This window comes from Schistocerca nitens, chromosome 5, assembly GCF_023898315.1.
Source record: "Schistocerca nitens isolate TAMUIC-IGC-003100 chromosome 5, iqSchNite1.1, whole genome shotgun sequence".
Lineage (NCBI taxonomy): Eukaryota > Metazoa > Arthropoda > Insecta > Orthoptera > Acrididae > Schistocerca > Schistocerca nitens.
In genome coordinates, this window is record NC_064618.1 from 871,665,397 (window position 1) to 871,689,109 (window position 23,713).

The 23,713-nt window shown below is 43.6% G+C and overlaps 1 protein-coding gene across 1 annotated transcript in view; it reads right to left on the reverse strand.

Annotated features, from left to right (window-relative positions):
- LOC126260784 (ALK tyrosine kinase receptor-like) overlaps window positions 1-23,713 on the reverse strand; it is a 514,129-nt gene that overhangs the window by 323,078 nt on the left and 167,338 nt on the right. The window contains exon 3 of the mRNA XM_049958121.1: window positions 23,482-23,629. Coding sequence (XP_049814078.1) covers window positions 23,482-23,629 — 148 coding nt within the window. The remainder of the gene's footprint in view (window positions 1-23,481; window positions 23,630-23,713) is intronic.

The following is a 23,713-nucleotide window of genomic DNA, read 5'->3' on the forward strand; positions in this document are numbered from 1 at the left end:
GTATCCCAGCGTTTTCTGTCCCATCTTTTGCAGATATGAAGATGGCAACAGAGTTGCCGAAGATGGTAATCTATACGAATAAACGATTTTAGCGATATTGGCAGCTTCAAATTTAATCAGTGTTCGTGACTAAAATTACTCATTCCCCGTTTTATTTTACCTCTATATCCACTTTATGAAGGGAATTGTTTCACAACGGCAGTCTAATAATGGTTTCTTTTTGTGAAATGGCTAGGAAGTTAATTTTCACTTAGACAGTTAGTCGCTTTAAGCGAACCATGGTACTTAACGGACGTGTAAAATACACCGCGGAAAAATACAATAGCCGTCTCAGGAATTACGGGTCATCTGCGCCGTGCTGCTGTGTGCACAGCGTATTACTTTGTGCAGACAATGGCACGCGAGCCCAGCAAAGGGCCCAGAGGACGCGGAATTACGCTCTTCTTTAGCCAACTATTTAATGAGCTACTTTACATTCGACTAATTCCCAAATAATAGGCTCCGCTAATGAGCACTTGTGGAAGGCAAACACTTTTTATACGGAGCCGCGCGCCCCGGCCGCCGTATTTCGCCCGCTCTCCCCTTTTAGCCGCCCCCCCCCACCTCCCCCACCACCCCCACACCGCCAATGCCCACCCCCTCACTGCGCTGCATTCTGGCCGACCACTGCAGCCGTGCGATGCTACAGGCATGAGCTTATGTGGAACGAGCGCGTGTGTGGCCAATCAAAATGGCCGTAAGGGGTTGGAAAATAATTTGTTCAAGAAGGATATTACGTGGGTGGGTCAAATGTAAACCTTAAATTTTTAATAACAAACCAAAATTTCGCACCGATTCGGATCTACGGGCGGGGACTAGTCAGGATGACGTCGTTATCAGGAGAAAGAAAACTGCCGTTCTACGGATCGGAGCATGGAATGTCAGATCCCTTAATCGGGCAGGTAGGTTAGAAAATTTAAAAAGGGAAATGGATAGGTTAAAGTTAGATATAGTGGGAATTAGCGAAGTCCGGTGGCAGGAGGAACAAGACTTTTGGTCAGGTGAATATCAAGGACTCAGAAGGAAACCCACTTCTAATCAAAGAAGGGAAAGCAGAAAGGTGGAAGGAGTATATAGAGGGACTATACAAGGGCGATGTTCTTGAGGACAATATTATGGAAATGGAAGAGGATGTAGATGAAGATGAAATGGGAGATATGATACTGCGTGAAGAATTTGATAGAGCACTGAAAGACCTAAGTCGAAACAAGGCCCCGGGAGTAGACAACATTCCATTAGAACTACTGACAACCTTGGGAGAGCCAGTCCTGACTAAACTCTACCATCTGGTGAGCAAAATGTATGAGACAGGCGAAATACCCTCAGACTTCAAGAAGAATATAATAATCCCAATCCCAAAGAAAGCAGCCGTTGACAGATGTGAAAATTACCGAACTCTCAGTTTAATAAATCACGGCTGCAAAATACTAACGCGAATTCTTTACAGACGAATGGAAAAACTGGTAGAAGCTGACCTCTGGGAAGATCAGTTTGGATTGCGTAGAAATGTGGGAACACGTGAGGCAATACTGACCCTACGACTTATCTCAGAAGCTAGAGGATATAAAATGTAGACTGGCAATAGCAAGGAAAGCGTTTCTGAAGAAGAGAAATTTGTTAACATCGAGTATAGATTTAAATGTCAGGAAGTCGTTTCTGAAAGTACTGTATTTGTATGGAGTGCAGCCATATATGGAAGTGAAACATGGACGATAAATAGTTTGGACAAGAAGAGAATAGAAGCCTTTGAGATGTGGTGCTACAGAAGAATGCTGAAGATTAGATGGGTAGATCGTGTAAGTAATGAGGAAGTATTGAATAGAATTGGGGAGAAGAGGAGTTTGTGGCACAACTTGACAAGAAGAAGGGATCGGTTGGTAGAACATGCTCTGAGGCATCAAGGGATCACGATTTTAGTATTGGAGGGCAGCGTGGAGGGTAAAAATCGTAGAGGGAGACCAAGAAATGAATACACTAAGCAGATTCAGAACGATGTAGGCTGCAGTATGTATTGGGAGATGAAGAAGCTTGCACAGGGTACAGTAGCACGGAAAGCTGCATCAACCAAGTCTCAGGACTGAAGACCACAACAACAACATCCTGTAAATTGGCAAACGTGCTACAAACAGAGTGCAGAATGGCCTGTAGGTGGCAGCATGGCGCAGATGCACACATAATGTCGCAGTATCAGTATATAGATGGCCGCCCCACTTGCGACTTGCACCATGGAAGAACAGCTTTCTGTTATTCGGTTTTTGCGTAGTGAAAGTGTGAAATCTATTGAAATTCATCGACGAATGAAGGTTCAGTACGGTGATGCATGTTTGTCACAGCAGCAAGTCTACGAATGGAGTAGGAAGTTCGCAAATGGTGTGACTTCAGTGGAAGATGCCCCTCGTCCAGGTCAGGCACAACGGGTTGTGACTCCACAGAGCATTGCAGCAGTTGAAGCCATAGTGAAGGAAAACCACCCACCGACACTGAATGACATTGCGGCATGTTTACAGATTAGTCATGGGTCAGCACACCACATTGTGCATGATGTGCTCCAGTTTCACAAAGTGTCTGCAAGATGGGTGCCACGGCAGCTGACTCCTGAAATTAGAGAACGACGTGTTGATGCTTGTGAAGAACTTCTTCGGCGGTTTGAACGAGAAGGTGATGGCTTCCTTGCAAGAATCGTTACTGGGGACGAAACCTGGGTTCACTTCCGCCAACCGGAAACGAAGAGATCGAGCAAGGAATGGCGCCATTCCTCATCACCAAAAGCAAAGAAGTTTCGAACAGAACCATCAGCAGGGAAGGTTATGCTGACTCTCTTTTGGGACGAAAAAGGCGCCATTTTGGAGCATTACATGCCTAGAGGGACCACTGTCACCAGTGCATCATACACAGATCTCCTAAAAAATCATCTGCAGCCTGCAATCGAATCAAAGCGACGTGGATTGCTGTCAGCAGGTGTCCTTTTGCAGCATGACAATGCAAGGCCCCACACTGCCCGTACAACAGTTGCATCAATCACAGACCTGCATTTTGAGTGTCTTCCTCATCCACCGTACTCACCAGACCTTGACCCAAGTGATTTCCATATGTTTGGACCACTCAAAGACGCAATGGGAGGAAAGAAGTTCCGTTCTGATGAAGAGGTACGCCACACGATGCATGACTGGTTGCACAGACTACTTTTTTCTAAAGAAATTTATGCACTTTGTAAGCGCTGGAGGACTTGCATTGAGCGTGGGGGAGATTATGTTGAAACGTGATACAGCTCTGTATCACTTCTGCACAATAAATAATATTAAAAAAATATATATATTTTTCATTTGACTCACCCTCGTATTTCCAGCTGAGGCTGTGAAAAATTATCTGTCTTCTTCCCACTGCTAGACTATAAATTGGGTTTTCTATACAGGATGTAACGTGTATAAGCGTACATATTTCTATCGGTGACTGAGGACAGGGTGCCAAACAATACTACATCAGTACTTACTTCATTTGCAGACTAACAATTATAGCTATTAGGAGTAGTATGTTTTTAGGTTGGTTAGTACCTCCAAGTACATGTGGCAACAGAAAACAGTTGATGCTTATTTTCCCATGAGTAGCAGGTCAAGTGTTGAAGTCTGGACATGAGGACGCAAAACGGTTGGTCTATACTGACAGACGTAGTGCACAAGATGCCGCACTTACGGCCATTTAGAAAGCATCAGTTCGTAATTTTTGTGACGTGTCTATGAGAAGGCCGTTCGACGCAAAGAAAAAATAATCAACACATTGATGGGTGAACATATTAGGGTACCACATAAAAACAATCTCTACTTGTACCCGTTACATCCTGTATTTCACCTGGTCAACAGGTTTGGTCAGTACTTTAACAACAAAATTGACCAAATTTTAGAAAAGTCGTATGACGCTACTTACAGTGTCCTTATATGATTGCGGAATGCTCTGTTTGTGAAGTTCTCAGTGTTGTGGATGTCACTCCGGAGGCGGGTGGTTCGAGGCCACTCTCCACGCTGGCCCATCCTCTGCAAGTTATTCACCGCTGCGTAACTGCTACAACCTTCATAACTTTCAACCTGCTCACTGAATTCAAGCATTGATCTTCTACAGTTTAGACCCTTTGCACCTCTCTTTTTTTACCAAATTGATGATTCCTTGGTGCCACAGGACAGTCCTTGTAAACCGTTCCCGGCTTTTAGTCAAGTTGTGCCATAAATTTCTCCCCAGTTCAATTTAGTACCTCCTCATTAGTTATTCGATGTACTTATCTAATATTCGACATGTTTATATAGTGCAAAATTTCAAAACATTCTATTATTATCTTGTCTGAATTGTTTATCGTTTACGTTGACTTATGTACGGTGCTACACATCGGACCAATACCTTCACAAAAGATTTCGTAACACGTAATTTTTTATTCAACGTTAGAAAATCTGTATTTCTCGGAAATGCATTTCTTTTTACTGTCATTCTATACCACTCTACTTCAGCCATCAGTTATTTTGCTACCCACATAGCAAAATTCATCAAATACTGTCAGTGTCTCCTCTCCTAATCTAACTGCCTCAGCATCACCCGATTTTATTCGACTACATTCCATTGTCCTTGTTTTAGTTTTGTTAATCTTTTCATAATTTAACCAGTTTTCAAAAACCTGTCTATTTCATTCAACTGCTCCCTTAATTCCTTTGCTGCCTGACTAAATTAGAATGCCATCGGCAAATTTCAGAGATGTTGTTTCTTCCGTTTACAAATTTCTCCTTGGCTCGCTTTACTGTTTGCTCAATGATTGAATAACATCGCGTAGTAGGCTACAACCCTGTCTTTCTCTCTCTTTCCAATTGCTGAATCGCCTTCATAACCATCCACCCTTACGACTGCAATGCGATATCTGTGGAAGTCTCATATAACGTTTTGCTGATGTATTTCATCCCTGCTATTTTCAGAATTTCGAGCAGCATATTTTAGTCAATACTGACAGAAGTTGTAAATATACCTCTGTCTTTCTCCTTCAGTCTGTCTTCTGCGGTAAGTCGTTGGGTTACTACAACCGTGACTTAAACGTATTATTCGTTTAAGTTTGGTGCGCAATTTGCAACCAAGCAGTAGATAAGTAAACACGTAAAAGACTGGTTGATGTGGCCCGCTACAGACGCCTTGTTTGAATACCGATGACGTCAGTCAGACTTTGACAACATTCAGCACAACAGTTTGAGTCTTCCCAATATTTACTGTTTATTTACCCAAAAAAGGTATATTGAAGGGCTTACGCTCGTGTGGTTGGGAGTGGTGCGTCGCCACACAATATATCCTGTTTTTTCCCCCTTCCTCAGTCGACTATTCCCTACATTTTTCCACCACTCTGTGATTCTGTTGCCTCAGGAACTGGTGCATGTCAGGGACGGCACTCGATGTCGTTGCACCTAGTGCGCTAGCAGGCCAGCGCAGCGCCTGGAGCAAAACTGGAGAGACACGTGACCTGCGCTGAAGCTAATCAGAGACGTGCTACTGAACTGAAACCCTAATGCATACGGTCAACACGTCTCTTTCGCAGGGCAAACACGTGCCAACAGCCTGTTGACATTATTTTACAGTCAGTACGCGCTCTCTGTATGACTTGTAACTTACTTCTAAACATGCACTCATCCGACCTCTCTCTCAAGTAATAGGGCAAAACGAGTCACAATATAGATACTAATAACTGAACGCAGTGAATGTCTTGACTGACAACTGAGATCCACCCTGGTCTGTCTCTTAACACACACCAAGCTGTAACTAAGAGCCCTCTTCCCAGCTCTTGGCAGACCCTATGTACATTCACCTGAACTTGTTTTTTAAAATCCCGCTACCTATGCTTATAAGTGATTCAATAATAAATGGGTTTGTCGAAACCAATGCTCAGAGAATTGGATGGACTACCACCACTAGTGTTCGATTTAGCTGTGGGAAAAGTGACCTGGAAATGGAAAAATGGAACTAAATTTATAAATAGTGGTTCAAGATTTCAGAATAAAATTAGCTTTTATTGTGTAGCATTTATGGAAGCGACTGAAATCATCTTCAATAAAAGATTAGAAGGAATCTGATCTGCGAAGAAATCAAATGAAATAGTGGCAAAAACTGTGCTCAAAATTTCTCATGAGTAGACGCAGTATATGCAAGGGATCAGATTACGATTCAACTTTCAGTCTTTGATCAGTGAATTCGGCAAAATCTTCCAAGTAGATAAATACAAGAATCTAACAAAAATTATTGAAACGGCAGAACTGAATCTGTAAGAAAACAAAGAAAGAATTCAAAAACGACAAAAACCAGACAAGATGTTACAAAACATATATTTCAAAAGGCAAAATTACATTTCAACACAGTTATTAAAATGAAATCATGATAACTGGTGGCAGACACTAAATAAAAATGATTGAAAAGTGACAAAGAAATATCGTCTGAGAATTCTTAGGACCGAATTGCGCAAAGATAAGATTGGTGTGAATGATTTGACCACCGAGATCGCCCGACATGAAACCCTCTGAAAATGCATGGGACGCAATCGAGAGGTCGGTTCACGCACAGAATCCTGCAACTGCAACACTTTCGCAATTATGGACGGCTATAGAGGCAGAATGGCTCAGTATTTCAGCAGGGGACTTCTAACGACTTGTCGAGTCCCTGCCACGTCGAGTTGCTGCTCTGCCCTGGGCAGGGGGTGATCCGACACCACATTAGGGGATGGATATCCCACGACGTTTGTCACCCCAGCGCATGCGCCGAACGCTTACGCGAGCGAAGCCGCGGAGGAAAGAGTGGTAAGTAAATAAAATAAAAAATCGTAAAAATAAAAAGAGTAAGGACTCTCGCACGTAGTGGGGTGTAGGCTCCAGAACTGACTGATGGATGCTTTTTTTACCTTATCGCTGCTGTATACCGACTTGACTGTATTGGCTTTGAGTTTTCTGCTACTTAGAGCAAAGGGCACACGGACCTACTTTTCATTGACTTTAGTTAATGTATTTGGAACATATTAAATTCTATATTAACATTCACGCAAGCACACACACACACACACACACACACACACACACACACACACACACACGCACACACCGATTTTTGGTGCTAAAATTTTGTAATGGAACCAAGTGGACAAAAGCTAAAAGGATACGCAACAGTTTTCAAGCTGAGTGCTGCTGGTTGACCAGCCGAAAATAAACTGATTTCATATTAACGTAGCACCTACCACACATATCGTCAGCAAATGCTGCCAACTCGTCGAAACGGAGAGAAAAAAAAGGAAACAAATGAGAATCTAGTAATGGCTGGACACTGATTTCGATACTCCACAAGGATGACAGAAGGTCGTGGGTCATTTCTGGAGATAGAGTCGTGTATCGCAGTGTAGTGCCCTATTTGGAGGTATGCACAGGTCTCTTCATCGCCTGTCCACAGCGTAAGAGGCTTTTAAATGGGAACGACATGGTGACTGTATCGATCACATGCTTGTGCAGCACGTAAGGCGCACAATCTCCCAACGGTCCGTCACAGACCTCTGCAGCAATGTAATAACAAAACAGGGCGATATCTCTAATGACCTCGCTCTCGACGGGGCACAAGCTTGGGTCATGAAAATGTGGGGAAGGAAATCTGCTGTGGCTTTGCCAACGAACCATCCCAGCTTTACCTGGATGGTGTGAGGTAACGGGCGAGTTGTGGCGCCCTGAAAATATTCTAAGTCCGGAGTAGGCGTGGCCTCGCGGGACGCTCGGCAGGCCGACCACGTGGTGCCAGGTGAGAGGGGAGCCCCAGCGCGTGGTCCAGGCCGACCGCGTGGCTGGGAATTCCATGCTGACGCTGTGTCGAGGACTGCGCTTTGTGTCGATGAAGGAGATGTGTATGCCAGGAGTGCCAAAGATGGCGGACTTGGTGAAACCATAGTGGTAGACATTTCACAGCTCATGTAGAAATTAATAATAGCCGCAGGAATCATGATACCTTAAAAAATCATGTACATTACCATAATTTGCATGACGATTCTGATTGTGTAATCGGATTTTCAATATTTTCATTAGTTTAAAGTTCAGTATCTGACTAAATTATACAAGTAACACCCAGCAACGAATTTCCAAAATCCAAACGACTCATCCGATTTTGATTTGTATATGTACACTCCTGGAAATGGAAAAAAGAACACATTGACACCGGTGTGTCAGACCCACAATACTTGCTCCGGACACTGCGAGAGGGCTGTACAAGCAATGATCACACGCACGGCACAGCGGACACACCAGGAACCGCGGTGTTGGCCGTCGAATGGCGCTAGCTGCGCAGCATTTGTGCACCGCCGCCGTCAGTGTCAGCCAGTTTGCCGTGGCATACGGAGCTCCATCGCAGTCTTTAACACTGGTAGCATGCCGCGACAGCGTGGACGTGAACCGTATGTGCAGTTGACGGACTTTGAGCGAGGGCGTATAGTGGGCATGCGGGAGGCCGGGTGGACGTACCGCCGAATTGCTCAACACGTGGGGCGTGAGGTCTCCACAGTACATCGATGTTGTCGCCACTGGTCGGCGGAAGGTGCACGTGCCCGTCGACCTGGGACCGGACCGCAGCGACGCACGGATGCACAGCAAGACCGTAGGATCCTACGCAGTGCCGTAGGGGACCGCACCGCCACTTCCCAGCAAATTAGGGACACTGTTGCTCCTGGGGTATCGGCGAGGACCATTCGCAACCGTCTCCATGAAGCTGGGCTACGGTCCCGCACACCGTTAGGCCGTCTTCCGCTCACGCCCCAACATCGTGCAGCCCGCCTCCAGTGGTGTCGCGACAGGCGTGAATGGAGGGACGAATGGAGACGTGTCGTCTTCAGCGATGAGAGTCGCTTCTGCCTTGGTGCCAATGATGGTCGTATGCGTGTTTGGCGCCGTGCAGGTGAGCGCCACAATCAGGACTGCATACGACCGAGGCACACAGGGCCAACACCCGGCATCATGGTGTGGGGAGCGATCTCCTACACTGGCCGTACACCACTGGTGATCGTCGAGGGGACACTGAATAGTGCACGGTACATCCAAACCGTCACCGAACCCATCGTTCTACCATTCCTAGACCGGCAAGGGAACTTGCTGTTCCAACAGGACAATGCACGTCCGCATGTATCCCGTGCCACCCAACGTGCTCTAGAAGGTGTAAGTCAACTACCCTGGCCAGCAAGATCTCCGGATCTGTCCCCCATTGAGCATGTTTGGGACTGGATGAAGCGTCGTCTCACGCGGTCTGCACGTCCAGCACGAACGCTGGTCCAACTGAGGCGCCAGGTGGAAATGGCATGGCAAGCCGTTCCACAGGACTACATCCAGCATCTCTACGATCGTCTCCATGGGAGAATAGCAGCCTGCATTGCTGCGAAAGGTGGATATACACTGTACTAGTGCCGACATTGTGCATGCTCTGTTGCCTGTGTCTATGTGCCTGTGGTTCTGTCAGTGTGATCATGTGATGTATCTGACCCCAGGAATGTGTCAATAAAGTTTCCCCTTCCTGGGACAATGAATTCACGGTGTTCTTATTTCAATTTCCAGGAGTGTATTTCATAATGTGTGTTACAGACTGTTTATGGTCCAGCTGCAGGAATATTTATTTATTTTCAAGTCATTTAAATGTAGGCAATGGCCTTGCCGCAGTGGATACACCGGTTCCCGTGAGATCACCGACATTAAGCGCTGTCGGGCGTGGTCGGCACCTGGATGGGTGACCATCCTGGCCGCCATGCGCTGTAGCCATTTTTCGTGGTGCACTCAGCTTCGTGATGCCAATTGAGGAGCTACTCGACCGAATAGTAGCGGCTTCGGTCAAGAATACCATCTTACGACCGGCAGAGCGGTGTGCTGACCCCACGCCCCTCCTATCCGCATCCTCTACCGAGGATGACACGGCGGTCGGATGGTCCCGGTAGGGCACTTGTGGCCTGAAGACGGAGTGATTTTTTATTTAAATGTAAATCCAGTATTTCGTATGTGTTTCAATATGTTTGCGAGTGCGCGTTGGCTCGAAGACATGGCGGGAACACTTTAGCCATTCACAGCGCTCCTTAATGGGGTGACTGGATGGAAGTGCTGGACGGGGGGGTCTTGGACGGGATGCAGCAACGGGCAGTCACGGGAAAGACTTGGAGAGTGGAACAGTTTGCGTGTGGTCGCGGGAGATATAAATGTTTTGTAGTGCCGACTTGTGCAGTTGCGAGATTTCCGTGGCTTCTACAGTGAAGATGTAGTACGCGTTTAGAAGTGAGTATATCGTGAGTTATGTTGTTGTTCAGAACTAATAATGTGAAGTAGGAATCTATTTTTTCCCTGTTATTCTGCTTATATTTTATTTAATTGCTAGACTATCGACACCAATAAGTGTCTTACAGTAGCGAATACAGTGTGCTAAGCACTCCACCACCTCGCACGGTGAATGAAATTATAGCTCACACAGAGAGGATGACGACGGTAAGATCATGTCTTTACTAGCTCAGTGTCGGTGAGGTAAGGATCTATAGATTTATATTTCACTGTAGTCACATTTACACAACTTTGTGCCTGTTCTCTTACACGTGGGATGTATGACGTAGTGACTACGCGTCATCGCATTTCCCTAATGGATTCGGACTTTAGCTGCGTCGATCGCTGCGATGTTTTAGCCGACGGCCAGAGACCGCGGAAGGGTGCGATCTGCGTTTTCCAGAGGCCTCTTGTGATTTATCATGACAACGATAGTAAATGAAGTGTAAAAGCATTGCAGTTCAAGTCTGTAATTAACGCAGTGTAAAACGTTAGTGCGTCTCGAGACCCGGTTGTGGCGGCTGCGGTCTGTTCATTGTGATGTCATTCTTATTGCACACAGTCAGAGAATAGGCAATCGATGTAAAAACATACTTTTAGCTACGGCTGGAGAAAATTTAGGGGAAAAAGAATATTAGGAAATTCAGTATTTTTTATTCGAAAAGTATTAAATTATTCACATTCCTGAAACTGAAATTATTGGAATTTCATCAAAGTGAAAAATATGCTAAACGCAAGTATTTCTGACAGGTTTCACGTGATGTCGAGTGTATCAACACCGAACCATATTTATCTCTGACCTACTAGCTGCGAATTTTTGTTCTGGAAGTGGGAATAATCTTAAAAAAGTATCTCGCTCTTCTACACAGAATAGTAAGGGGTACCTCCTGCTAAGGAGAAAATGTTTCAAAAAGAATTACAATTAATGAATATCGTTCCTACGAAAAAGAAATGTATTCATATTTCTAGAGTTTCCTCACGACCTGACCCAAATACAGATCAGGTCCACATGGCGGATTGACGACCGTGGCTGGTGACCAGGGGACATGAGTGTGATCTTTAGGCAGTTTTGCAAGCTAGTCAGGCAAATGCTGGGCTCTTCCCCTTTTCTCGCCTCAGAAAACACGATGCACAAACAGTAAGAACGACCACACTGTGAGGTGTCGGTTGAGCATTCAGCACATCTATCTAATGCTATAGGAGCTGTCCCCAGTGATCCGCAGAGATACACGGCGCTCCCTTAAGATCAAGCAAATGAAACGGAAACAAAGTTGCGCAACAGAAAACGGCTTGTCTAACCAAATTACCACGTGTGTCCCAGATAAGCATAAATATGGGTACCGCACTCATATAGGACCCATCTACTACGAAATAAACTAAGGATCACTCTAACAAGCCGATCTATTGCTAAAAGACGTGAAAAATACTTTATGCACTGAGTCAAGAATCATAGCGGGAACGGGGGACTGAAAACATGCGTGATAGACTTGACAGAGGTGGGTGGATAAGTGAAAACAGCTATATAAATACTGTGTTAACGAATTCGACCAATGATTGCTCAGTGAGTTCATGAGCTAAAGAAAGGACTCGGATACGAATGAACAAACACCAGTACTCCCGCCTAATCACGTCGTCGGTGCAAGAAGCCTGCTGAGAGAGTTAGATCAGGATAACGAAACCTTGGTGCTTGTTAAAGAGGGACAGAAGGCAAACGGACTCTAAAAATCCATTTTTAGATTTGTGCGTATCTGCAATACTCGCTATCTCCTGCGCAAAATTTTTGGTTTCATATAAATACAACTTTTTCGTGAGCTATGATGGCTTCCCTGACGCTCTGTGCAATCTGGGATTTAAATGCCATGCCTCCGTTTTTTGTACCATGCAGAGACAATGCACGGGTTTCTTTTATTCCTTGTACTTTATTTCCTGCTTCTATAGTTTTATGGTGTAAAGGTTTCCATCCTTGTGTCTACTATCGATACTCATCGTTCCAATCGTGTTTGTTATTGTTTTCGAGCGCTATTCGTTGTATTTAGTGAAGTCTGTTGCGAGTGAAGTAAGTGTTGATTTATATTTTCTCCGGTTTAGCACGTTTTCATAAAGACGCCGTGAATAAAGAAATTCTCGCGTTAATTCAGAGGAAATAAATAGGCAAAGGTAAATGAGGTTTGTGGGTCAAAAGACCCAAGAATGTTAGCCGTAAAGGTAATCAGCCTCTCAAGAAAGAGACTGCAGTGTCTTCAAGGAGTTCCACCTCCCCCCCCCCCCCCCCCAGTCAACTTGTGGAGATGAACACTCGTTTAGAAATATTGTGGTGAACCTTAGCATACTCTGTGATTTCATTTCCAAAAATAATGTGTGCAGAATATGTAGTCGTGACGTATTCTTGGGAGAGAATCAGTGTCTTCGCAAAGAGATTTTGTCAAACCTGGCCTTGAATAATCCAAAATGAAGTGCAAATGATATAACAGTAACATTAAAATAGGAAATTATAATCTGGAGAGTAACATAAGGCTAGTTTATGGTCTCAGATATACTGGAAAGGAATGGAGGCAGGCAAATTCTTGTGTGCATTATATGACATTCCAAATCCACCTGAAAAATTTATGACTTACAATAAAATTATTCGAAGAGCTGTTGCTGAAGTTTGTAACATCTCAACGAAGGAAGCAGCTGAAGAAGCCCTCAAGGAAAGTGATGACAGTGAAAGTGGTGATATTTGTGCATGTTTTGATGGCAGCTGGCAGGACCGTGGCCGCACTTCACTAAATGACGTCGTGACAGCTACATCTTTTGCTACAGGCAAGGTAGTTGATATAGAGATTTTAAGCAAGTACCGTAAAACTTGTGGTAATGAAACTGAGAAAGAGGATGAACATAACTGTCAGACGAATTATCCTGGTCCAGGTGGTGGGATCGAAGTAGCAAGAGTTTCAGGATTTTTGACCGTTCAGTAGGAAACAGAGGTGTCAGATACACGCAGTATTCAGGGGACGGTGATAGCAAGGATTATTACTGGGAATGTTACAATCCCAAAGGAATCAGGTGTTGACAGATGTCAAAATTATCGAACTATCAGTTTAATAAGTCACAGCTGCAAAATACTAACGCGAATTCTTTACAGACGAATGGAAAAACTTGTAAAAGCGAACCTCGAGGAAGATCAGTTTGGATTCCGTAGAAATGTTGGAACACGTGAGGCAATACTAACCTTACGACTTGTCTTAGAAGAAAGATTAAGAAAAGGCAAACCTACGTTTCTAGCATTTGTAGACTTAAAAAAAGCTTTGGACAATGTTAACTGGAATAATCTCTTTCAAATTCAGAAGGTGGCAGGGGTAAAATACAGGGAGCGAAAGGCTATTTACAATTTGTACAGAAACCAGATGGCATTTATAAAAGTCGAGGGACATGAAAGGGAAGCAGTGGTTGGGAAAGGAGTGAGACAGGGTTGTAGCCTCTCCCCGATGTTATTCAATCTGTATATTGAGCAAGCAGTAAAGGAAACAAAAGAAAAATTCGGAGTAGGTGTTAAAATTCATGGAGAAGAAGTAAAAACTTTGAGGTTCGCCGATGACATTGTAATTCTGCCAGAGACAGCAAAGGACTTGGAAGAGCAGTTGAACGGAATGGATAGCGTCTTGAAAGGAGGATATAAGATGAACATCAACAAAAGCAAAACGAGGATAATGGAATGTAGTCAAATTAAATCGGGTGATGCTGACGGAATTAGATTAGGAAATGAGACACTTAAAGTAGTAAAGGAGTTTTGCTATTTAGGGAGTAAAATAACTGATGATGGTCGAAGTAGAGAGGATATAAAATGTAGACTGGCAATAGCAAGGAAATCATTTCTGAAGAAGAGAAATTTGTTAATGTCGAGTATAGATTTAAGTGTCAGGAAGTCGTTTCTGAAAGTATTTGTATGGAGTGTAGCCATGTATGGAAGTGAAACATGGACGATAAATAGTTTGGACAAGATGAGAATAGAAGATTTCGAAATGTGGTGCTACAGAAGAATGCTGAAGATTAGATGGGTAGATCACATAACTAATGAGGAAGTATTGAATAGGATTGGAGAGAAGAGAAGTTTGTGGCACAACTTGACTAGAAGAAGGGATTGGTTGGTAGGACATGTGTTGAGGCATCAAGGGATCACCAGTTTAGTATTGGAGGGCAGCATGGAGGGTAAAAATCGTCGAGGGAGACCAAGAGTAGAATACACTAAGCAGATTCAGAAGGATGTAGGTTCCAGTAGGTACTGGGAGATGAAGAAGCTTGCACAGGATAGAGTAGCATGGAGAGCTGCATCAAATCACTCTCAGGACTGAAGACCACAACAACAACAACATGTTCAGAACAACATTTTGTTCTAATGTCACAATTTCTAAATCATGCGTTGGGCATGTCCCGAAGAGAATGGGATCCAGGTTGAGAGGGTTAGTAAAAGCAAAGTCAACAATAGTACTGGAAGATGGGAAGAATATAGGTGGTAAAGGATACCTGAGAAAATTATGGCTTGGTCATAAGAAATGTTGGAAAATTAGAAAACATGGAAAAACCTGTATGGGCTATCTTTCTCCAGAAGCATTCCACAAATGGTATTCCTCAGCACTGTCTTTGCCGGAATGCAACTAGAGGACAAATGCAATATATGACCAGAAACATCCTTTACCTGCAGCAGTAATGAATGAAGTTAAACCAATACTCATGATTTTTGTGAAGATGCTTTGTTGACGAAATGTCTTCATGTGTAAACGCGAAATTCAAATGAATCTGTGAATTCTGTCATTTGGATCTGGTTACCGAAAACAGTATTTGTTCAAATTACAACCCTTAAATTTGGTGTTCATGATGCTATTTTATGCTTCAGTGACGGTGTAACAATAAAACTGGATGCTTTGGAAGTATTGGGCATAAAATCTAGTGGAAATAACGCAAAATTCTTGGTGTAAATGGGAAAAGAGAGAATTCGCAAAGCAGAAATTGATCATTTGAAATGCGCAATAGAAGCTAGACATCCAAAAGAGGGACGAAAAGAAAAAAAGAAGATCAGTATCATACAGATGATGCTCGGTATGGTGCAGTACAATATTAGTGGTAAGTAATTCTCATCAATAACTATACTAAAATAGCAATACTCAACTTTAAATTGAGTTTTCTCAAAACAACATTTTTTGACTGTCAGGTACTATTATTTTCTAAACTAATGTGGTTAGAAATATGAAATGTGGTCAATCTGTACTGTGGCTGGTAATTAGTTATAACAAGTAAATTGAGAACCACCACTCCAACAGAGATTGTTTTATAATAATTAATGTATTAAGAAAGTGAAATTTTACTAATGAAAGAATAAAAAAAATAATGTTCTTCAAGTCCATAAGATGTACTTTGTTCATTTTACTTGTAAATGCAGGCATGTATGTTACACACATTCAGTAAATATTTCACTGTTTTAATAGTTATAGTTCTTTTGAAAAGTGTACCTATTCAAAGGGTGAAATAGCATAGGCAGAATGAGGATAAAAATTGGCTTCTGTCTCCCCTTAATTAACTTCACGATGGCTTCGTCTCAATGAATTCAAATACGCCTCATGTTTACCATTATAGTGGTAATGCATGAGGGTGGATGGCAACGGCCTTGCCGCAGTCGATACATCGGTACCCGTCAGGTCACCGAAGTTAAGCGCTGTCAGGCGTGGCCGGCAATTGGATGGGTGATCATCCAGGCCGCCATGTACTGTTGCCATTTTTCGGGGTGCACTCAATCTCGTGATGCCAATTGAGGAGCTACTCGACCGAATAGTAGCGGCTCCGGTCAAAGAAAACCATCATAACGACCGGAGGATGACACGGCGGTCGGATGGTCCCGATGGGCCACTTGTGGCCTAAAGACGGAGTGCCTGCCTATGAGGGTAGATGCCGGCTGCATTAGCAGTGTCTGAGAATTCTGGGCTCTGCCCTGACGCCTGCGCTCTGCTGTAAGACGGAGACATCTCGCACTTCAGCTCTGGTGTTCACTGTCAAGCCCGTGGAGCAAGTGCAAGCCTACAATGCCCCTAGAGAAAGTCTTCGCTGCAGCGCTCCTGGAACAAGGGCTTGTTATTGCGCCCTAAAGAGAAGTGCTCTCTTACTTTCCTCTAAAAAAATTAGCTGATTCTGTCAGCACCCGAATCTCACCAGCCAGCTGCAACACACTCTGCGAGTTCCGACCAACAATAATTCAATAAATATGCTAACAAATTCCCTGCTCTTATGGATTCTGCCATGATTACCCAGTGACGTATTTTTCTACCCTGAAATTGGTTAAAAGGCAGAAAGTCTCTCCCACCATGTCAAAATTTTCTATTTAAGGCGAATGAAAAGGCGTGTACGTGCGAGAAGTTTTCCCTGCTATCAAAATAATTACTATGAGCCGATCAGCGATCTCTACGCCTACATCTACATAGATGCTCTTTAAATCACATTTAAGTGCCTGGCAGAGGGTTCATCGAACCACCTTCACAATTCTCTATTATTCCAATGTCGTACAGCGCGCGGAAAGAACGAACACCTGTATTTTTCCGTACCAGCTCTGATTTCCCTAATGTTAACGTTTCTCCCTATGTAGGTCGTTGTCAAAAAATATTTTCGCATTCGGAGGAGAAAGATGGTGATTGGAATTTCGTGAGAAGATTCAGTAGCAAAGAAAAACGCCTTTCTTTTAACGATGTTTAGCCCAAATCCTGTATCATTTCAGCGATACTCTCTCCCATATTCCGCGATAGTAAAAAACGTGCTGCTCTTCTTTGAACTTTTTCGATATACTCCGTCAGTCCTATCTGGTAAGGATCTCACACCGCGCAGCAGTATTCTTAAAGAGGACAGGCAAGCGCAGTGTAGGCAGTCTCCTATTAGGTCTTTTACATTTTCTAAGTGTCCTGCCAATAAAACACAGTCTTTGGTTAGCCTTCCCCACAACATTTTCTATGTGTTCCTTCCAATTTAAGTTGTTCGTAAGTACTAAATTTTGAGCAAAAGTTTTAGCTGGCCTCCTTCGGGACTAACAAATCGATCCCACACTAGCATCGTCATGTTTTTTTTCCCCCTTTTCTTCAGATGTTATTCTTGCTAAAAGGCATTCTTTGCCCGTCACTCGCAATAAAACTTTGTAACGAGCTGGGTCGCCTTCACCTGTCACCCCCTGTAGAGGCTAACACAGCACTTTTCCACTTTCAGCGGAAAAAGTTTTTTGCAACCCGTGCAGTACCTCTCACGACTCTCGCCTTTCGCTAACCAGGTAAAGCCCCAAGCTCCAGCACACTACAAGAATCTACCACCGTACCAAAAGGAAAAGGGACAGAGATTATCAGAATTTTAATGACTGGCATTTGATACTATTGGTTTGAGGTTTCATGCAACGTCAGAGACTTAATGTAATTTACTGCGCGGATTTTCACATTGAATTACTAAACACGTGGCGGCATAGTTTTGGAAAAACTGCCACGTAACTACAGACAGAAGAAAGTGTACCCAGCTCACAGACAGGAGGACCACACTACTTTGCTCCCTCAGGTAACTGCGGCGACAGAAATGACATCTGGCGGCAAAGTTAAATAGTAAAATAAATTTGCGAATTCTCGGGTACAGGGGTCCCCACTAAGGATTAATGTTAAGTAAAAGAAGAAGGCGGAGGGTTTCACGACGCTCGCATAAAAAACCTGATGCAGGCAAACTAACAAGCAAAGCTACCGAGAAAGACTGCATTTCGTCTTTTTTTTTGCGAGCAGAAAACTGCTCTTTTAAGACCTGGAAGTAATTTTATTCGATCTCATTTAGAAAAAGAACTTGTTTTCTTTCAGTCACTCTGAACAGAGTCCTAGTGATCGAATCAGGTCCGACTTCTTTAGGTAAAAGAACGAACAGGTGCTGAGTCGAATATTAACCCTAGATCACTAAACCCTCGTAAAATTTACTGTTGCATTATGGTGTTAAACAGGAAATTTTGTACTCAAGTTGGTATGTAACATACGATTGAAGATGTAATAATTATAATTAATTAATGCGTAAACTAAGTAGTAATACTTACGATAGTTTCATAGTAATGTAACAATCCCCCCCCCCTCTCCCCTTTAGTGTTCTACGGACTTTTACAGTAAAAAAAAAGGAAAAAAAACGTTGATTATAATGAGATCCAGTTAAGCTAGCTGTGTTACTTGGTCGATGACGACTTTCCACAGAAACGACCGTCATCTACAACAAAGCAATCTAGAAATCTCCATATTGGGGGTCCACATACTTCGTTACATCATCACATTCAGGGTCAACTCGGACTCCACGGACAAAATGTCGGACGATGCTGATGGATATTGCCTGAGTATTTTCATACAACGGGCTCTTCATCTACGGAGCCTCGTTACAGAATAAATAATAGTTACAATTTATTCAGATTGTTACTCGAGTTACCTTTGTTTCTGTGAAAATACAAGCGAATAAATGAAGAACCATGTAAAAATAAACGAGGTGAAACACACAATTGTGCAACAAATCTCGAACCAAACAAAGTGCTACGATGTGAGAAGCATTGTTGGGGGGGGGGGGGGGGGGACGACTTCAGCACAGTCCCAGTTGTCTCGCTCTTCTGCTGAATTCACTGAACCTGTCAAACGAGGTGCAAATTCGCCAACTCTCCATCAGTATACATATCAGTACTACATCTACATCTACGTGATTTCTCTGCTATTCACAATAAAGTGCCTGGCAGAGGGTTCAATGAACCACCTTCATGCTGTCTCTCTACCGTTCCACTCTCGAACGGCACGCGGGAAAAACGAGCACTTAAAATTTTTTATGCGACCCCTGATTTCTCTTATTTTATCGTGATGATCATTTCTCCCTATGTAGGTGGGTGCCAACAGAATGTTTTCGCAATCGAAGGAGAAAACTGGTGATTGAAATTTCATGAGAAGATCCCGTCGCAACGAAAAACGCCTTTGTTTTAATGATTGCCACTCCAATTCACGTTTCATGTCTGTGGCACTATCTCCCCTTTCTCGCGAAAATAGAAAACGAGCTGCCCTTCTTTGTACTTTTTCAATGTCATCCGTCAGTCCCACCTGATGCGGATCCCACACCGTACAGCAATACTCCAGAATAGGGCGGACAAGCGTGGTGTAAGCAGTCTCTTTGGTAGACCTGTTGCACCTTCTAAGTGTTCTGCCAATAAATCGCAGTCTTTGGTTTCCTCTACCCACAATATTATCTATGTGATCGTTCCAATTTAGGTTATTTGTAATTGTAATCCCTAAGTATTTAGTTGAATTTACAGCCCTCAGATTTGTGTGACTTAACGCGTATTCGAAATTTAGATGTTTTCTTTTAGTATTCATATGAATAACTTCACACTTTTCTTTATTCAGGGTCAATTGCCACTTTTCGCACCATACAGATATCTTATCTAAATGATTTTGCAAGTCGTTTTGGTCATCTGATGACTTTACAATACGGTAAATGACAGTATCATCTGCAAACAATCTAAGACGGCTACTCAGATTGTCTCCTACGTCGTTCATATAGATCAGGAACAATAGAGGGCCTATAACGCTTCATTTGGGGAACGCCGGATATTACTTCCGCCTTAATCGATGACTTTCTGTCTATTACTACGAACTATGACTTTCTGACAGGAAATCACGAATCCAGTCGCACAACTGAGGCGATACTCCGTAGGCACGCAGTGTGAACAACTGTTAATGTACGACTAACACTATCAAAAAAGCAAACCTGAGACAGAACCGAGCAGTGCTCAATGTACGCTTGAGAACGGAGAGAAGATTGCCCCCACGGTTGTCAACAGCAAGTACCGTCAGTGAATGGAACAACTTCAAACAACACACGGAGCATATCTTCTAAATTTGCACTACCGTGCAGGTACGAAGCTAAACGGAAGTTAGAAATGAGACTATAGTTTGATTTAAATTAGTTGTCACTTGACGTTTGCGCTGCGAAGTTGCGGCGTTGTCACGTCAAGCACTGGCTGAAGGCAGCCGCCTCAGCGCATCGCTACCCCCGGCGACAGAAAATCGTTTGAAAGCCTGTATCTTCTACAAAAAGTAAGTAAAAAATTTCAAACCCACATATGATGTATATCTCTACAATGTCTCTCAATCTGTCAAATATCTATTCTTAATTTTAATTAGGACAAGAGTTACGTCAATTTGTTTGAAACCATTTAAATTCTCGATTTCGCAAACAGCTTCTAACTTATCACGTCATTACTGAAAAACTATTGGTGTCACAGCAAAATATTTTTGCATTCATTACCAAAATAGTGCACTCGGCAAAGAATCCTTAAAAGTTTTCGTAGTGCATCACGTTTCCTGTATATAAATTTCTGAAAATAACATTTTTAAGCTTCCCTATCAGTACTGAACTCGAAACAAGTATGAAGTTTAAAATCTCTATCTCCTATAAATATTATGTAAATATTTTGAAATTTACGTACAGTATCGGTCTCAGTGGTATCTATAAGCAAATCAAATATCTTTTCTTAATTTTAATTAGGACCGTTGTTACATTAACTATTGAAGCGTGAGAAATTTTCGCGTCCGGAAAAGTTTTCTTCTTTAGATTGCAAATCTCGAAAACTATTACACACACTGAATAAATAACATCTTGGTGTATATACAAAATGAAATAGAATTAAAATTCAGTCTAACTTACCGTAAGGAGATGTCGAGATCTGGCCAAACAGTATTTCTTAGTCTCACAACAAAAATAAGAATTAATCGAAATAAATTCACAAACACAATATTTAATGGCAGTAAGTACACTACACATTAATCAGACAATGCGAGAACACCGCTTAATTCAGAGTCAGTGGAACTATCCGTGTCGCTGCTCCTACTGACAGATAAAATGAAGTTTTCGACACTTTGTTGTAAGATACCTTCATTGTTCCATGCGTTCTGTATCACTCCTTTCAAGTGATGTACTACCTTCTGCCAGTCTTCCGATGTCACAATTTCAACTGCCTCTTTCAAAAGGCGTTCCACTTCGGTTAATGTGAATTTCTTATTTTCTGCAGCAATATGCCGTTTAACCTGAGCCCAAATCTGCTCTATTGCGTTGAAATGGCAATGGTAAGGAGGCAATCTTTGCACTTTATGACCGCATTTTTTTGCTACTTCATCCACAATGTAAATCGGGTTCTTTGGCTTGTGTTGCGATACAAGTTCTAATAATTCTGCCCTTGTAAAATTACTGTCGAACTGCACCTTATGTTTCTGTAACCAGCTAACAATGTCGTTTTTCCTCGTTGCCTTCGTGGGTGCTTTGTCTTGTATTACTGAATGATAAGGAGCGTTATCCATAAGAATGATAGAGTTTTTTGTTAAGTTCTGGAGCACACAGTCTTCAAACCATTTCACAAAAGTATTGTGGTTCATCTCTTCGTGGTAGTCGGAGGTCTTATTTGAACTGAATAGCAGCAGACAATTTGGAATGAAACCTTTTGAATTTCCGGCATGTGCTACAATTATCCTTTTTCCTCTGCCGATCAGAGCTGCCATACTTCCGCTGATGGTACCGTCTGTCCAGCCTTTTTTTAAACTGTGTCCTGCATTCAACCACGTTTCATCAAGCCACACGATATCATCAAAATTTGTCCTCACTAATTCTCTAAGAAAACGGCATCGCCAGGCTGCAACATCTTGGCGTTCCATTAATAACAAAGACTATTTACTACCCTGAAAGAGGTCAGCCGCTGTGAGGGTAGCATGTAGTTTTTTGAGTGTTGGATACTCCTTCCTCGAATAAAATGCGTATATTTGACGACGAATGCCATCTTCCCGAAAAGAGTCAAGTTATGTGACCCTCTTCTCTAGTCGCCTCTTTTTCCCAGGTGTATCCAATTTAAATGACTCACTTGAGCGTTCTTTCGTCAATTTCTCCTTATAGATTCTTATTACTGATCGTTCGCAAACTTGCAGAGCAGCTGCAGTTCGCTCCACCACCTTATCCAAAGGAACGAGAGGCCCTCCTGCATCCCTCTCTCTCTCAAAATACTCCCTTAAGGAACACACGTATTCACGCGCCTGACTGCGTATAACGACGCCATGTCCGCCACTTTTTGGAGGTTTCCGAGGAGTGTGCAGCCTCGGCCTCCCTGTCTTGCAACTGCTTTCATCAGACATCGTAAACACGCGAAGCTACAAGTCACTCAAATCTCTCACCCGCCCGTCTACAACGGCTCGCTGAGGACTGGCTGGCACGGTGCCTTAGTCAGCTCAGCAGAGCGAAGTGGCAACGCAGTGGCAGCCGACCGCGCCGGCTGCCATTGGTTTATTGGTGGCGGGAGCCCTGCAGCCCGTTGCCTGTCAAGTGACAAGTACTTTAAATCAGACTATACATGCAGTTACTCTGTAACCAGTCAGCGTAGACCAAGGATTCACTGCACAAAAAGATGCAAGTATTATCCCTGAACGTCCTCCGAAATCCTGTGGGTATCGCTCTCGAGTACAGGCGGGTGTACTCGTTTACGAAACACGATATTTCGTCAGCGCATCTTGCATCATCTTCAAGTGCGACATTTAGAACGAGCTTCTCAGCTACATCGCATCTTCCATACAATCTCATCGCAGCCTGCTCCTTCTCTCGCTAGCCGGTGTCACGGTGCGTCGGCTGGGGCAGCGGGGGTACACGATCGCCAAGTGGTGAGCGCGAACTCTGGTACCTCAGCGCTTCTGCCACCCTCGTCGGATGCGGGAACCACCCTCGGCCGACGTTGTAGCTTCAGTTGACTGAGCGCTGGGGCCCACGCTTTACTCAGAACGAAAGGAGGCCGTTGTTCACTGGCATCTGAGAACCAAAGTACTCTGTCGAAATATCGTGTTTCGTACACAACTGCACCGAATGGACACCCGAGAGCAGCACAAACAGCTGATTCGCTTGGAAAGCTTAAGATCACAACTCCGGAGGAAATATTGTCGGCGGCGCTCGACTTCACCTCGAATAATGCACTGTCGTAATGAATGAACAGTGCGGCTAGTTTATCACTAAGGAAAGCATAGGGTCTCCGGTTTCAGCTTATTCGTATGCACTGCAGCGGAACCAGGAGCAGATGAGATGAGTGTGTACTCACGCGTCCAGGGACAGCCGTAGAGCTCGACCCGCATGCAGACGGTCCTGGTGTGCTGGGAGTAGGGCATGAAGCGCACGCGGCTCGCCACGAACGGCAGCTCCAGCTGCTGACGCACCGCCAGGTAGGTGTTGCTGTTGCCCCTCAGCACCTGTAGGGGCAGACGAGGCACGGTTTGAGCTGCGAAACACGTAGCAGGAGAAGCAAGCCAGTCGAGGCTGATGTTGCCTCGAAA